The sequence below is a fragment of the Dendrobates tinctorius genome, unplaced genomic scaffold, assembly GCF_039654945.1.
Source record: "Dendrobates tinctorius isolate UK_male_01 unplaced genomic scaffold, ASM3965494v1 ptg000021l, whole genome shotgun sequence".
Classification (NCBI taxonomy): domain Eukaryota; kingdom Metazoa; phylum Chordata; class Amphibia; order Anura; family Dendrobatidae; genus Dendrobates; species Dendrobates tinctorius.
In genome coordinates this window covers 38,027,423-38,044,105 of record NW_027361689.1, presented here as the reverse complement: position 1 = coordinate 38,044,105, position 16,683 = coordinate 38,027,423, and the positions used below count along the sequence as shown (strand labels likewise).

At 45.2% G+C, this 16,683-nt stretch overlaps 2 protein-coding genes across 3 annotated transcripts in view; both read right to left on the bottom strand.

The window, feature by feature from the left end:
• Positions 1–16,683, bottom strand: part of TDRD15 (tudor domain containing 15) — a 97,272-nt gene that overhangs the window by 72,833 nt on the left and 7,756 nt on the right. The gene's annotated exons all lie outside the window — the stretch shown is intronic.
• Positions 6,027–9,680, bottom strand: LOC141083841 (uncharacterized). The gene is made up of 2 exons (XM_073568300.1): positions 8,216–9,680; positions 6,027–8,121 (listed from the first exon to the last, which is right to left on the bottom strand). Exons 1-2 carry the CDS (start codon positions 8,916–8,918, stop codon positions 7,118–7,120), a joined length of 1,707 nt encoding a protein of 568 aa, XP_073424401.1. The 5' UTR covers positions 8,919–9,680; the 3' UTR covers positions 6,027–7,117.

Sequence of the window (16,683 nt, the reverse complement as noted above, 5' to 3'; positions counted from 1 at the left end):
GTATTTGCTTTATGTTGTGGCCATTTTAGATTGATTCACACTGTCTGGCCACTCTGTCCGGGAAACGTCATCACAAGGCAGGTTTGGCTCCAACCAGCACATATGCAGTCTACAGAAGGTGGTGACGCCAGTACGCACCCAATACCCAGCTGATGCCAAAACTGCCTTACGATTTCACATACACATCCCGGCAACGAGGGAACAATTCTGATGATTAGGCTGTATGAAGAAATTTTTTCAGAGAAAAAAAAAAATTTTGTTTTGACATTTTCAGCATAAAAATGTAAAATAGAGATTAAAAATGCTATTGCCTAGAGTGATTGCATGACGTATCCCAAGTCAACTGTAGTTTGTTTCAGATCTTGTGCCTGTGAAGTAAGAGCACAGAACACTTTCCTAAGGACAGAGCAGAGCCCTGTAATGCCCCAGCGCATATTACCGTACGTGAAGCAAGACGTATCATCCATATCAATAAAGGCAGAAGGTCTGCGATTCTGCCAGTAGACGAGGCACAGAACAGCTATTCCCATCAGGCAAGACTGAATAGCCTTTAGCGAGGGCGATTTATAAACTGTTTATTAGGATATGCAGGGGGAATAAGTGTCTGAAGGATAAGTCATCAATGTCTGATCAGTTTGCGTGACACACTCTCATGGATGTGGAGTCGGTGAGCCAAGCCACCGACTCCTCAATTACCTAAACCTGACTCCACATCACTGGTCACTACTGAGCATGTACATAAAGTGCGGATTCAACTCAACTAAATGCTGAGATCCTTAGATCAGAAACAGAACAGACATTTATAGGACATTTTATAACACTGGAAAATTATTATGAAAACTTTTTACAGCACATCCTGCACAGAATTACTGAACCCTATTTATAATATATTTTAGGAGTCGGTCCATTTTATACCGACTCCAACTTCATCAAAATGGAGACTGACATCAAAGCCCTGGACACCCTGTCGATCAGCTGTTCCCGGTGTCAGCAGGAACTGCTCAGTTAAAGAGCCACACAGCTCCATTGTCAGAATAGTGGCCACGCCTGGACACTGCACATCCAACACCTATTGAATTTAATAGGGAACAGTTGTGTAGCACCCAGGAGTGGCCACTATTTTGTCAACGGAATTGTGCAGCTCTTTAACCGAGCAATTCTGCCCGAAACCAAAAGCAGCTGATTGGCTGTGTCACACTCCAACTGATCAGATATTGATGACCTATCCCAAAGGTTAGGTCATCAATGTTAAAGTCCCAAAGACTCCTTTAACCCCTTAACGATCGCAGATACACCTTTTAACCCCTTCACGACCAATGATGCCACATAGGCGTCATGAAAACTGATACCAATCTGACCAGTGATGCTTATGTGGCGTCAAGACTTTAAAGCCCCCCATGCGGGTCGGCTGATCTAGGTCCCTGAAAGGTCACCCGACCCGCTGATACAGGGAGCTTTGTACTTCACCACGTGGCTTCGCCCCCACGTGGCTACGATCGCTCTGATTGGCTGTTAAAAGTGAAACAGCCAATCAGAGCGATAGTAATATTTCATCAATGAAAATTGATTAAATATTACAATCCAGCCATGTCAGACGCTGCTGTAGGATCGGACATGGCTGGTGACACCGATCCGACACCCCCCCCCCCACCGGTTAACGGGGGCGATCTGCCCCCCGCCACTGAATGACAGCGGCAATGCGCCGCCGCTGTCATCTGCCCCCCGCCTTCCCTCCGCTCCCCCCGCCCCCCCTCCGGTACTCACCGAGTGCCGCTATGGCTCCCGGTGTCCTGCGGTCCCGGACCATGGGCGTCGCCATATTGGAAAATGGCAGGCGCATGCGCAGTGCCCCGCTGGCTGCAATTTCCTTTCATTCATTTTGATCCTGTGAAACTCTCACAGTGATCAAAATAGAATGAAAAGTAAATAAACCCCCCGTTTATCACCCCCATAGGCAGGAACAACTAATAAAATAAAGAAATTATTTTTATATTAGGGTTAGGGTTGGAAAGAGGGTTAGGGTTGGAAAGAGGGTTATGGTGAGGGTTGGGATTAGCGTTAGGGATGTGTTGGGGTGAGGGCTGTGGTTAGGGTTGAGATTAGAATTGAGTGGTTTCCACTGTTTAGGCACATCACCGGGTCTCCAAACGCGACATGGTGCGACCATTGATTCCAGCCAATTTTGCATTCAAAAAGTCAAACGGTGCTCCCTTCCTTCCAAGCCCCGACGTGTGCCCAAAAGTGGTTTACCCCAACATATGGGGTATCAGCGTACTCAGGAAAAATTGCACAACAACTTTGGGGGTCTAATTTCTTCTGGTACCCTTGGGAAAATAAAAAATTGGGGGCTAAAAAAATTATTTTTGTGGAAATTTTTTTTTTTATTTTTTTTTATTTTCACATCTCTGCGTTATAAACTTCTGTGAAGCACGTGGGGGTTCAAAGTGCTCACCAGGCATCTAGATAAGTTCCTAGGGGGATCTAGTTTCCAAAATGGGGTCACTTGTGGGGGTTTTGTACTGTTTAGGCACATCAGGGGCTCTGCAAACGTAACGACAACTGCAGACCATTACATCAAAGTCTGCATTTCAAAACGTCACTACTTCCATTCCGAGCCCTTACGTGTGCCCAAACAATGGTTCCCCCCGATATATGGGGTACCAGCGTACTCAGGACAAACTGGACAACAACTTTTGGGGTCCAATTTATCTTGGTACCCTTGTGAAAAAAAAAAAATTGCTGGCTAAAATCATTTTAAAAAAATTATTTATTTTCACGGCTCTGCGTTATAAACTTCTGTGAAGCACTTGGGGGTTCAAAGTGCTCACTATGCATCTAGATAAGTTCCTTAGGGGGTCCAGATTCCAAAATGGGGTCATTTGTGGGGGACCTCCAATGTTTAGGTACACAGGGGCTCTCCAAACATGACATGGTGTCCGATAACGATTAGAAGTAATTTGCATTTCAAAAAGTCAAATGGCGCTCCTTCCCTTCTGAGCCCTGCCCTGCGCCCAAACAGTGGTTCCCCCCCACATATGGGGTACCAGCGTACTCAGGACAAACTGGACAACAACTTTTGTGGTACAATTTCTCCTGTTAGCCTTGTGAAAATTAAAAATAGCATGCTAAAAAATCATTTTTGAGAAAAAAAAAAAATTTTTTTTTCACTGCTGTGTTATAAACTTTTGTGAAGCACTTGGGGGTTCAAAGTGCTCACCACACATCTAGATAAGTTCCATAAAGAGTCTAGTTTCCAAAATGGGGTCACTTGTGGAGGAGCTCCAATGTTTAGGTGCACAGGGGCTCTCCAAACGCGACATGGTGTCCGATAACGATTGGAGCTAATTTTCCATTCAAAAAGTCAATTGGTGCTCCTTCCCTTCCGGACCCTGCCGTACGCCCAAACAGAGGTTTATGACCACATATGAGGTATCGGTGTACTCAGGAGAAATTGCTCAACAAATTTTAGGATCCATTTTATCCTGTTGCCCATGTGAAAATGAAAAAATTGATGCTAAAAGAAAATTTTTGTTGGAAAAACTAAAATGTCCATTTTTTCTTTCCACGTTGCTTTAGCTCCTGTGAAACACCTGAAGGGTTAATAATCTTCTTGAATGTAGTTTTGAGTAGCTTGAGGGGTGCAGTTTTTAGAATGGTGTCACATTTGGGTATTTTCTGCCATATAGACCCATCAAAGTGACTTCAAATGTGAGGTGGTCCCTAAAAAAAAAAGGTTTTGTAAATTTTCTTGTAAAAATGAGAAATCGCTGGTCAACTTTTAACCCTTATAACTTCCTAACAAAAAAATATTTTGTTTCCAAAATTGTGCTGATGATGTAAAGTAGACATGTGGGAAATGTTATTTAGCAACTATTTTGTGTCACATAACTTTCTGGTTTAACGGAATAAAAATTCAAAATTTGAAAATTGCGAAATTTTCGCCAAATTTCTGATTTTTTCACAAATAAACGCAAAAATTATCGACCTAAATTTACCACTAACATGAAGCCCAATATGTCACAAAAAAACAATCTCAGAATCGCTAGGATCCGTTGAAGCGTTCCTGAGTTATTACCTCATAAAGGGACACTGGTCAGAATTGCAAAAAATGGCCTGGTCATTAAGGTCAAAATAGGCTTGGTCATTAAGGTCAAAATAGGCTTGGTCATGAAGGGGTTAACGACGGTAGTTAAGGGTACTTAAACCATAACGCCATTAATTAACGGCACTGTGGAAAAAAGTATATAGTGCCCCCCCAGAGTCAAATTTCCTCCGGGGTCTCGGCTGCCAGGGGTAGCCGAGACCCCAGAGAACATGATTCGGGTCGGTTTTTACCGACCCCCGCTTTTGCGATCGCCTTTATCAACCGTATAAGGGCGACCACAAAAAAAAAAAAAAAAAAAAAGCTGCGATTATGCTCTCACTTTCTCTTTCCTCTGATGTGATCGCATATCAGAGGAGAGAGAAATAGGGTCCTCGATCCCCCCCCCCCCCCCCAGTACCTCCCGGTGGTCCTCGGACCCTCCTGCCTCCATCTTGGTCCAGGAAGAAAATGATGGGCGCATGCGCAGTGCGCCCCCGAATCTCCTGGCCGGCAGATTCCATTCGTTCATTACAGGTACCTTTTGATCACCATGATAAACCCTATCACAGTGATCAAAATTAAAAAAATAGTAAATAACCCCCCCACTATCACCCCCTTATTTAGGGAAATAATGAAATAAGCCGGATTACTTACCGGTAATGCTCCTTTAATGAGTCCACGACAGCACCCACTGGAGGTATCGGATCCGCCCCATTTGGAACAGGAAACCCTACAGGAAAGATAATAGGGGCGGTCCGCCTTTCCTCCTCAGTTTTGCATTTCAAGAGTACCAGGAGGACCGCCAAGGATTAGGCAATGTCTTGTACTTATATCTTTACTTATCCAACTTTAGCAGATATACTTTTAACATTGATATTTGTAGCAGGGAGGGAAGTGAGCGGGTGCTGTCGTGGACTCATTAAAAGAGCATTACCGGTAAGTAATCCGGCTTTTTACCCTTCGCCACGACAGCACCCACTGGAGAGATTCCAGAGACCATCACCTGGGTGGGACCACCGTGCCAAGGACAGTCCTGCCAAAGCTTAGGTCAGAGGTAGACGAAAGTTCAAGTCTATAGTGTCTATAGAAGGTAGAAGGGGATGACCAAATTGCCGCCTTACATATGGTTTCAATTGGAACGTCTCCCCTCTCCGCCCAGGAAGCCGCCATTGCTCTGGTGGAATGTGCTCTGATGTTTCCCGGAGGTTCTTCATTTTTTGCAGAGTAGGCTAAACGAATGGCATCCCTGATCCATCGGGAAATGGTGCTCTTTGTGACTCCATACCCTTTTTTCCGGCCCTGAAAAGAAATGAAGAGAGCCCTACACTGCCTCCAGCTCTCGGACCTTTCAATATACTTTAGGACAGTTCTTCTGACGTCCAAAGTGTGGAATTTCTGTTCTTCTGGAGTGGAGGGATCTTCAAAGAAGGTTGGGAGGAGTATCTCCTGAGACCTATGGTACCTTGTTGATACCTTAGGCAGGTATGAGGGGTCTGGCTTTAATATTAATCTATCCCAATATACCTGCAAAAAGGGTGGATCTATGGACAGGGCCTGGATATCACCCACTCTCCTAGCTGATGTCAGTGCTACCAAGAGGGCCGTCTTAAATGATAAATATTTAAGGGATATCGTATCTATCGGTTCAAAAGGTTCTTCTGTAAGGGCGTCTAACACCAAGTTTAAGTCCCATGTAGGGATTGTGGGTATGTGAACCGGAGTTATTCTTTCACATGCCGTAATGAATCGTGATACCCACTTATTCCCTGCTATATTATGGCCATACAGCGCCCCCAACGCAGACACCTGTACTTTGTGTGTTTACTGACAAGCCCGATTTCCTTTCCCTTTTGTAGGAACTCTAAGATAGGGACTATCGGGACTTCTGCTGCATGAGATGCTGTATGAAACTCTAGGAATTTCTTCCATATTCTTTTATAAATTTGGGTTGTGGACTGCTTCCTGCTCTGCAGGAGCGTAGTAATTAATGATTGCGAAAACCCTCTTGATCTTAATAGGTGCCTTTCAAGTTCCACGCCGTCAAGTGTAGGTTGTCCACTTGAGGGTGGAAAAAAGGGCCTTGGGAGATTAGGTTGGGGTTTGAGGGGAGAACCCAAGGATCTGTCACTGACATAATTCGTAGCCACGAGAACCACGGTTTCTTGGGCCAGAATGGTGCTATCAGGATTACTCTCGCCTTTTCCTCTCTGATTTTCTGAATCACTTGTGGCAGGAGAATCAATGGAGGGAAGGCGTATGCCAGCTTGAATCTCCATGGGGCGTGGAGGGCATCCAGTATGTCTGGGTGATCTGCTGGAGACAGGGAAGCAAAGGTCTTTGTTGGTCTGTTTTCCCTTGTGGCAAAGAGGTCCACTTGAGGATGCCCCCATAGAGCCACTATGTTCTGGAAGATCTGGTGATTGAGGCACCACTCTCCTTGCCGAAGTGTGTGTCGGCTTAAGAAATCTGCTTCTTGATTGTCCTCTCCTCTGATATGAAGAGCTGAGAGGGACAACAAATTGCTTTCGGCTAAGTCTAAGATTCTTGCCGCAGAAGACATCAGAGTCTCTGATCGAGTACCTCCTTGTCTGTTTATGTAGGCCACTGTGGTGGTGTTGTCCGACAGGATCCTGACATGTTTCTGTTGGAGCTGTGGAAGGAAATAATGTAGAGCATAGTATACTGCTGTCAGTTCTTTTAAATTAGACGAGTATTCTCTTTCCTCTCTATTCCATCTTCCTTGACAAAAGCTATTCCCCATATGGGCTCCCCAGCCTTGGGGGCTAGCGTCGGTGGTTAGTATACTAGATGGTACTATGACCCATGGGACTCCCGAGGATAGATGGTCATCCTCTAACCACCATTCCAGAGAAGTCAAGACCTCCTGCGTTAGAGTTATCTTGCTCTCGAGGTGACCACCATGTCGCCTCTCCTCCTGGAGGATCTGATGCTGGAGTGTGCGGACATGATAATGGGCCCACCAGACTGCAGGGGCACAGGAATCTAGCGACCCCAATAGCGACATTGCCCCTCTCAGAGACATGCGTGGTCTATGGCTGCCTCTACTTTTTCTTTTGTTAGTGCAATCTTTACCTGCGGAAGTAGACATTTCTGGGTTATGGAGTTCAATTGGAACCCCAAAAACATCTGGAGGGATTGCGGAACGAGCCTGGACTTCTGTATATTGATGATCCAGCCTAGGTCCTGTAAAGACGAGATTGCATCAGCCACTCTTTCGGTACATTGGGTATCTGAGTTCCCGATTATTAGGAAGTCGTCTAAGTAAGGTACGATTAAAGTATCTTTTTGACGAACATAGGCCATCACCTCTGCCATCACCTTGGTGAAGATTCTTGGTGCTGTTGAGAGGCCGAAAGGCATGGCTGTGTATTGAAAATGACGGACCTTGCCATCGAATACCACTGCGACCCTTAGATATTTTTGGTATCTATTATGGATAGGAAGATGATAATAAGCATCTTTTAAGTCAATCCCCGCCATCACACAATTTGGAAAGAGAAGCTTTATGGTGGATCTGATTGATTCCATCTTAAACTTATAATTTTTAATAAACGTATTAAGCTTCCTTAAATTAATAATTGTTCTAAATGTACCATCTGGTTTGGAAATTAAAAATAAGGGAGAGTAGAAGCCTCTACCTTCCTGTCCCTCTGGGACCTCTACTAAAACCCCTTTGCATAGTAGGCTCCGAATCTCTTCTTCGAGGGCCTTTTGTTGGGTCATAGAGTTAAGGCGGGTTAGGACAAAGAAATCATAAGGATTTTGAAGGAATTCTATTTTCATTCCTTCTTTAATAATACTCAAGATCCATGGGTTTGAGGATATTTGTTCCCATTTTGGATAAAAGAACCGTAATCTACCCCCTACAGGTGGGAATGATTTTTTAATTTCTATTTTCCCTTCGGAACGTTGGACCCCTGAACATGGTACCCTTTTGTTTCTCTTCTTTTGTGGCCCATCTATTTGGTCTTTCCGTTTGCCTCCTTCTTCCAAACGGTCGCCTCTTAAAGGTTCTCCTATAGAAAGGGATAGAAGAGTCAAGGAACGCCTTCTTCCTTTCCTTTGCTTTGGCGAGTATCTCGTCTAGGGCTTTCCCGAAGAGAAACTCACCCTCACACGGGGTTGCACAGATCTTAGCCTTTGATTGCGTGTCCCCCTTCCAGCTCTTCATCCACAACGCCCTTCTGGCGTTGTTCACTAGAGCTGCTGATCTTGCTGCCAGCCGTAGAGTGTCTGCCGACGCATCAGCCATAAAGGCAGCTGCCCCCCTTATCAATGGGATAGCGGCCCTTAATTTTTCTCTGGACACCTTTTGCTCAATTTGTTGATCCAGCTGGTCCAACCACACGAGCATGGATCTAGTGGTGCATGTGGTGGCTACCGCTGGCTTAAATATACCCGTGGTAGACTCCCAAGACCTCTTCAATGATGATTCCGCCTTGCGGTCTAACGGGTCTGCCAACAAGCCTGCGTCCTCTACTGGAATAGTCGATTGTCTCGAAGTAGAGGATATAACGGCATCCACTTTTGGCACTTTGGTCCATTTTAATAGCTCCTCATCGCTGAAAGGATACTTTCTTTTTGAGGCTGATGGGAGAAAACTTCTTTGGTCATTTTTTTCCCATTCCCTCTTTATTAGGGCCTTAATTGCCGGTATTACCGGGAACGCTCTCCTTTTCTTTTCAGCCAATCCCGCAAACATTATGTCCTGTGCGGTTTGGGCACCCCTTGGTTCCTCACACCCCATAGTGCTTCTCACCGACTTGACTAGGTTGTCCACACTATCTAGGGGGAAACATGACTGTCCCTCCATGTCTGATGATGACGAGGATGTTAGTGAGGAGTCAGAGATTAACCCCCCTTCTTCTTCTGACTCTGAGCTGAGGGTTAACTGCTTCTTGCTGCCAGTCTCTGAGGGAGTTTTGGCGCGGTTAATAGCCTGTATCTCCTCCCTGATTATAGCTCTAATGTCCTTTGTCGACAATGCGGTCCCTTGCTTTGTCTCTTTGGTGCACTGTTTACAGAGCTTCTTAGGGTAGGAGTCAGGGAGAGGTTCCGAGCATAGCGCACATTCTTTATGCTTGGATTTATCCTTTTTCTTGGTCTAGAAGGGGACACCAAGGCGGGGGGGGGGGGGTAGGAGAGGTCAGCTTAGTAGGCAGAGTATATACTTTGCACACTCACCCAGTGAAGCCTTATATTACCGGATCAGATGGCTGAGGCGTCCTAGGCCTTGATTCTCCTGCTTCATTCCTGCGGCCGGTGTTGCGGTCCCTGGTGGAGCTACCTCCTGCAGAATCCCCCGCTGGAGCGTGTGCTTCCGTTGGGGACGACATTGCTGCATCGCCGCTCAGCTGCGCCGCTGTTTAAATAACCTGCTCCTCTTTTTTTTTTTTTTTTTCTTCTGCCGTCCCCCCGGAAGTGGCTCCTCCTCCCAGGGATCACCGCGCGCGTGCCCGACGCTCTCTCAGCCATCCCGCCCCGGAAGTTCAACCATTACTTCCGGGGGGGGTCAGGAGACTGTGCGCCGGCCGGCTACCGCGCCGCTTTACCGCGCGGCCCCCGCTCTCCACGCGGTCCCCTTCTCCATGCACCGCCACCGCCGCTGGCGCCTCCATTCAAAAGGAGACCTCCATACTCCCCTTTTTTTTTTTTTTTCTCCTGCGCCACTGGCGCTCTTATCGCTCCCAGCAGCGGTGCGTCCCGGTGCCTGCCGGCGCTCTCCTGGGTGAGACGGGGCGGCCATCCCCGGACCCCGTCATCACCCTTCGCTCACCAGACGAGGGGGGAGCCGTCTAACGGAATCTCCCCCGACGCTGCCTCTGGACCGCAGCCCCTGCCGTTCCCAAGGAGACTGCACAGGCGGCATGCCTGGCCCAGGTAATCTTTTCCTGAAGGATATCGTGGCTCCGTTTGGAACAGGAAACCAAAACTGAGGAGGAAAGGCGGACCGCCCCTTTTATCTTTCCTGTAGGGTTTCCTGTTCCAAATGGGGCGGATCCGATACAGTGGGTGCTGTCGTGGCGAAGGGTAAAAAAGAAAATATATTTATTTTCTTTTTTCCATTAGGGTTAAGGTTGGAATTAGGGTTAGGATTAGGGTTGGGATTACGGTTGGAGCTAGAATTGAGGGGTTTCCACTATTTAGGCACATCAGGGGGTCTCCAAATGTGATATGGTGCCACCATTGATTCCAGCCAATGTTGCGTTCAAAAAGTCAAATGGTGCTCCCTCCCTTCTGAGCCCGGACATGTGCCCAAACAGTGGTTTACCCCAACATATGGGGCATCAGCCTACTCAGGCCAAATTGCACACCAACTTAACTAATTTCTCCTGTTACCCTTGTAAAAATAAAAATTTGGGGGCGAAAAGATCATTTTTGTGGAAAAAAAATGATTTTTTATTTTCATGGCTCTACGTTATAAACTTCTGTGAAGCACTTGGGGGTTCAAAGTGCTCACCACACATCTAAATAAGCTCCCTGGGGGGCCTAGTTTCCAAAATGGGGTCACTTGTGGGGGGTTTCTACTGTTTAGGCACATCAGGGGCTCTGCAAACTCAACATGACGCCCGCAGGACATTCCATCAAAGTCTACATTCCAAAATGGCGCTCCTTCCCTTCCGAGCTCTCCCATGCGCTCAAACAGTGGTATGTGGTATCTGTGTACTCAGGACAAATTGCACAACAACTTTTGTGGATCAATTTCTCATGTAAACCTTGTGAAAATAAATAATTAGCAGGCTAAAAAATCATTTTTGACGAAAAAAACAATTTTTTTAATTTTCACTGCTCTGCGTTATAAACTTCTGTGAAGCACTTGGGGGTTCAAAGTGCTCACCACACATTTAGATAAGTTCCTTAAGGGGTCTAGTTTCCAAAATGGGGTCACTTGTGGGGGGTTTCCACTGTTTAGGTACATCAGGGGCTCTCCAAACGCAACATGTCTCCGATCTCAATTCCAGCCAATTCTGCATTGAAAAAGACAAACCGCGCTCCTTCCCTTGCGAGCTCTGCCGTGTGCCCAAAAAGTGATTCACCAACAAATATGGGGTATCGGCGTATTCAGGAGAAATTGTACAACACATTCGGTGGTTCATTTTCTCTTTTAACACTTGTGAAAAAAAAATTGGTTCTGAAGTTAATTTTTTTGCAAAAAAAAAAAAGGTAAATGTTAATTTTTTCCTTCCACATTGCTTCAGATCCTGTGAAGCACATAAAGTGTTAATAAACTTCTTGAAGGTGGTTTTGAGCACCTTGAGGGGTCCACTTTTTGGTATTTTCTATCATGTACACCCCTCAAAATGACTATATATGATGTGGTCCCTAAAAAATGGTTTTGTAAATTTTGTTGTAAATGAGAAATCGCTGGTCAACTTTTACCGCTTATAACTTCCTAACAAAAAAAAAAAAGTTGTTTCCAAAATTGTTCTGATGTAGATATGTGGGAAATGTTATTTATTAAGAAATTTGTGTGACACATCTCTGATTTAAGGGCATAAAAATTTAAATTTTGAAAATTGCAAAATTTTCGCCATAACGATTTTTCATAAATAAACAACTAGTCATATATCACTTTTACCACTAACATGAAGTAAAATATGTCATTAACCCCTTAAGCCCCAAGGGTGGTTTGCACGTTAATGACCAGGCCAATTTTTACAATTCTGACCACTGTCCCTTTATGAGGTAATAACTGGAACGCTTCCATGGATCCCGGTGATTCTGACATTGTTTTCTCGTGACATATTGTACTTCATGTTAGTGGTAAAATTTCATTCAAATAACTTGCGTTTATTTGTGAAAAAAACGGAAATTTGGCGAAAATGTCGCAATTTTCCAACTTTGAATTTTTATGCCCTTAAATCACAGAGATATAGCACACAAAAAACTGAATAAGTAACATTTCCCACATGTTTACTTTACATCAGCACAATTTTGGAACCAAAATTTTTTTTTGTTAGGAAGTTATAAGGGTTAAAAGTTGACCAGCGATTTCTCATTTTTACAACACCATTTTATTTTTAGGACCACATCACATTTGAAGCCACTTTGAGGGGTCTATATGATAGAAAATACCCAAAAGTGACACCATTCTAAAAACTGCACCCCTTAAGGTGCTCAAAACCACATTCAAGAAGTTTATTAACCCTTTAGGTGCGTCACAGGAATTTTTTGAATATTTAAAAAAAAAAAAATGAACATTTAACTTTTTTTCACTAAAAAAATACTTCAGGTTCAATTTTTTTTTAATTTACCAAGGGTAACAGGAGAAATTGGACTGCAAAAGTTATTGTGCAATTTGTCCTGAGTACGGCGATACCTGATATGTGGGGGGGGACCACTGTTTCGGCGCATGGCAGACTTCAGCAGGGAAGGAGCGCCGTTTGACTTTTTCAATGTAAAATTGGCTGGAATTCAGATCGGACGCCATGTTGCGTTTGTAGAGCCCCTGATGTACCTAAACCGTGGAAACCCCCCCAAGTGACCCTATTTTGGAAACTAGATCCCCCAAGGAACTTATCTAGATGTGTGGTGAGAACTTTGAACCCCCAAGGGCTTCACAGAAGTTTATAACATACAGCCATACAATTAAAAAATCATATTTTTTTCACAAAAATGATCTTTTCACCCTCAATTCTTCTTTTTCCAAGGGTAACAGGACCCTAAAAGATATTGTGCAATTTGTCCTGAGTGCGCCGATACCCCACATGTGGGGGTAAACCACTATTTGGGCGCATGGCAGAGCTCGGAAGGGAAGCAGCGCCATTTGACGTTTTTGGCTGGAATTGAGATAGGACACCATGTCGCGTTTGGAAAGCCCCTGATGTACCAAAACAGTAGAAACCCCCCACAAATGACACCATTTTGGAAACTAGACCACCTAAGGAACTTATCTAGATGTGTGGTGAGCACTTTGAACCCCCCAGTGCTTCACAGAAGTTTATAACGCCCGGGCGTGAAAATAAAAAAATCATTTTTTTCCCCAAACATGATCAATTAGTCTCCAATTTTTTTATTTTCCCAAGGGTAACAGGCAAAATTGGACCCCAAAAGTTGTTGTCCAATTTGTCCTGAGTACGCTGATACCTCATATGTGGGAGAAAAGAACTATATGGGCACACGTCGGGGCTCGGAAGGGAAGTAGTGACGTTTTGGAATGCAGACTTTGATGGATTGGTCTGCGGGTGTCATGTGCGTCTGGAGAGCCCCTGATGTACCTAAACTATTGAAACTCCCCACAAGTGACCCTATTTTGGAAACTAGACCCCCCACGGAACTTATCTAGATGTGTGGTGAGCACTTTGAACCCCCAAGTGCTTCACAGAAGTTTATAACGCCTGGGCATGAAAATAAAAAAAAAAAATAAATCATTTTTTTCCACAAAAATGATATTTTTGCCCCAATTTTTTATTTTCCTAAGGGTAACAGGAGAAATTGGACCCCAAAAGTTGTTTTGCAATTTGTCCTGAGTAGGCTGACATCCTATATGTGGAGGTAAAACACTGTTTGGGCGCATGGCAGAGCTTGGAAGGGAAGGAGCACCATTTGACTTTTTCAACGCAGAATTGGCTGGAATTGAGATCAGACGCCATGTTGCATTTGGAGAGCCCCTGATGTGCCCAAACAGTGGAAACCCCCAATTCTAACTCCAACCCTAACCCCAACACACCCCTAACCCTAGCCCTAACCCTAACGGGAAAATGGAAATAAGCCGGATTACTTACCGGTAATGCTCTTTTAATGAGTCCACGACAGGACCCACTGGAGGTATCGGATCCGCCCCATTTGGAACAGGAAACCCTACAGGAAAGATAATAGGGGCGGTCCGCCTTTCCTCCTCAGTTTTGCATTTCAGAGTACCAGGAGGACCGCCAAGGATTAGGCAATGTCTTGTATTTGTAACTTTACTTATCCAACTTTAGCCGATATACTTTTAATATTGATATTTCTAGCAGGGAGGGAAGTGAGCGGGTGCTGTCGTGGACTCATTAAAAGAGCATTACCGGTAAGTAATCCGGCTTTTTACCCTTCGCCACGACAGCACCCACTGGAGAGATTCCAGAGACCATCACCTGGGTGGGACCACCGTGCTAAGGACAGTCCCGCCAAAGCTTAGGTCAGAAGTAGACGAAAGGTCAAGTCTATAGTGTCTATAGAAGGTAGAAGGGGATGATCAAATTGCCGCCTTACATATGGTTTCAATTGGAACGTCTCCCCTCTCCGCCCAGGAGGCCGCCATTGCTCTGGTGGAATGTGCTCTGATGCCTTCCGGAGGATCTTCATTTTTTGTAGAGTAGGCTAAACGAATGGCATCCCTGATCCATCGGGAAATGGTGCTCTTTGTGACTCCATACCCTTTTTTACAGTCCTGAAAAGAAATGAACAGAGCCCTACACTGCCTCCAGCTCTCGGACCTTTCAATATACTTTAGGACAGTTCTTCTGACGTCCAAAGTGTGGAATTTCTGCTCTTCCGGAGTGGAGGGATCTTCAAAGAAGGTTGGGAGGAGTATCTCCTGAGACCTATGGTACTTTGTTGATACCTTAGGCAGGTATGAGGGGTCTGGCTTTAATATTAATCTATCTTGGTATACCTGTAAAAAGGGTGGATCTATGGACAGGGCCTGGATATCACCCACTCTCCTAGCGGATGTCAGTGCTACCAAGAGGGCCGTCTTAAATGATAAATATTTAAGGAAAATCATATCTATCGGCTCAAAAGGTTCTTCTGTCAGGGCGTCTAACAACAGGTTTAAGTCCCATGTAGGGATTGTAGGTATGTGAACCGGAGTTATTGTTTCACACACTGTAATGAATTGTGATATCCACTTATTGCCTGCTATATTATGGCCATACAGCGCCCCCAACGCAGACACCTGTACTTTCAGTGTGTTTACTGCCAAGCCCAACTCCTTCCCTTTTTGTAGGAATTCCAAGATAGGAACTATTGGGACTTCTGCTGTATGAGATGCTGTATGAAACTGTAGGAATTTCTTCCATATTCTTTTATAAATTTGGGTCGTGGACTGCTTCCTGCTCTGTAGGAGCGTAGTAATTAATGATTCCGAAAAGCCTCTTGATCTTAATAGGTGCCTTTCAAGTTCCACGCCGTCAAGTGTAAGTTGTCCACTTGAGGGTGGAAGAAAGGGCCTTGGGAGAGTAGGTTGGGATTTGAGGGGAGAACCCAAGGATCTGTCACTGACATAATTCGTAGCCACGAGAACCACGGTCTCTTGGGCCAGAATGGTGCTATCAGGATTACTCTCGCCTTGTCATCTCTGATTCTCCGAATCACTTGTGGTAGGAGAATCAATGGAGGGAAGGCGTATGCCAGCTTGAACTTCCATGAGGCCTGGAGGGCATCCAGTATGTCTGGGTGATCTGCTGGAGACAGGGAAGCAAAGGTCTTTGTCTGTCTGTTCTCCCTTGTGGCAAAGAGGTCCACTTGAGGATGCCCCCATAGAGCTACTATGTCCTGGAAGATTTGGCGACTGAGGCACCACTCCCCTTGCCGAAGTGTGTGTCGGCTTAAGAAATCTGCTTCTTGGTTGTTCTCTCCTCTGATATGAAGAGCCGAGAGGGACAACATATAGCTTTGGGCTAAGCTTAAGATTCTTGCCGCAGAAGACATCAGAGTCTCTGATCGAGTACCTCCTTGTCTGTTTATGTAGGCCACTGTGGTGGTGTTGTCCAACAGGATCCTGACATGTTTCTGTTGGAGCTGTGGAAGGAAATTATGTAGAGCATAGTATACTGCTGTCAGTTCTTTTAAATTAGACGAGTATTCTCTTTCCTCTCTATTCCATCTTCCTTGACAAAAGCTATTCCCCATATGGGCTCCCCAGCCTTGGGGGCTAGCGTCGGTGGTTAGGATACAAGATGGTACTATAACCCATGGGACTCCTGAGGATAGATGGTCATCATCTAACCACCATTCTAGAGAAGTCAAGACCTCCTGAGTTAGGGTTATCTTGCTCTCGAGGTGACCACCATGTCGCCTCTCCTCCTGGAGGATCTGATGCTGAAGTGTGCGGACATGATAATGGGCCCACCGGACTGCAGGGGCACAGGAATCTAGCGACCCCAATAGCGACATTGCCCCTCTCAGAGACATGCGTGGTCTATCTATGGCTGCCTCTACTTTCTCTTTTGTTAGTGCAATCTTTACCTGAGGAAGTAGACATTTATGGGTTATGGAGTTCAATTGGAACCCTAAAAACATCTGGAGGGATTGCGGAATGAGCCTGGACTTCTGTATATTGATGATCCAGCCTAGGTCCTGCAAAGATGAGATTGCATCAGCCACTCGTTCGGTACATTGGGTATCCGAGTTCCCGATTATTAGGAAGTCGTCTAAGTAAGGTACGATTAAAGTATCTTTTTGACGAAGATAGGCCATCACCTCTGCCATCACCTTGGTCAAGATTCTTGGCGCTGTAGAGGCCGAAAGGCATGGCTGTGTATTGAAAATGACGGACCTTGCCTTCGAACACCACTGCGACCCTTAGATATTTTTGGTATCTATTATGGATAGGAAGATGATAGTAAGCATCTTTTAAGCCAATCCCCGCCATCACA

Coding starts and splice junctions, on each gene's coding strand:
- LOC141083841 (XM_073568300.1), bottom strand. CDS start 8,918: ATGGAGGGACAGTCATGTTTCCCCCTAGATAGTGTGGACAACCTAGTC. Junction 8,122..8,215: donor CTGTGCAACCCCGTGTGAGG/GTGAGTTTCTCT, acceptor CCCTTTCTATAG/GAGAACCTTTAAGAGGCGAC.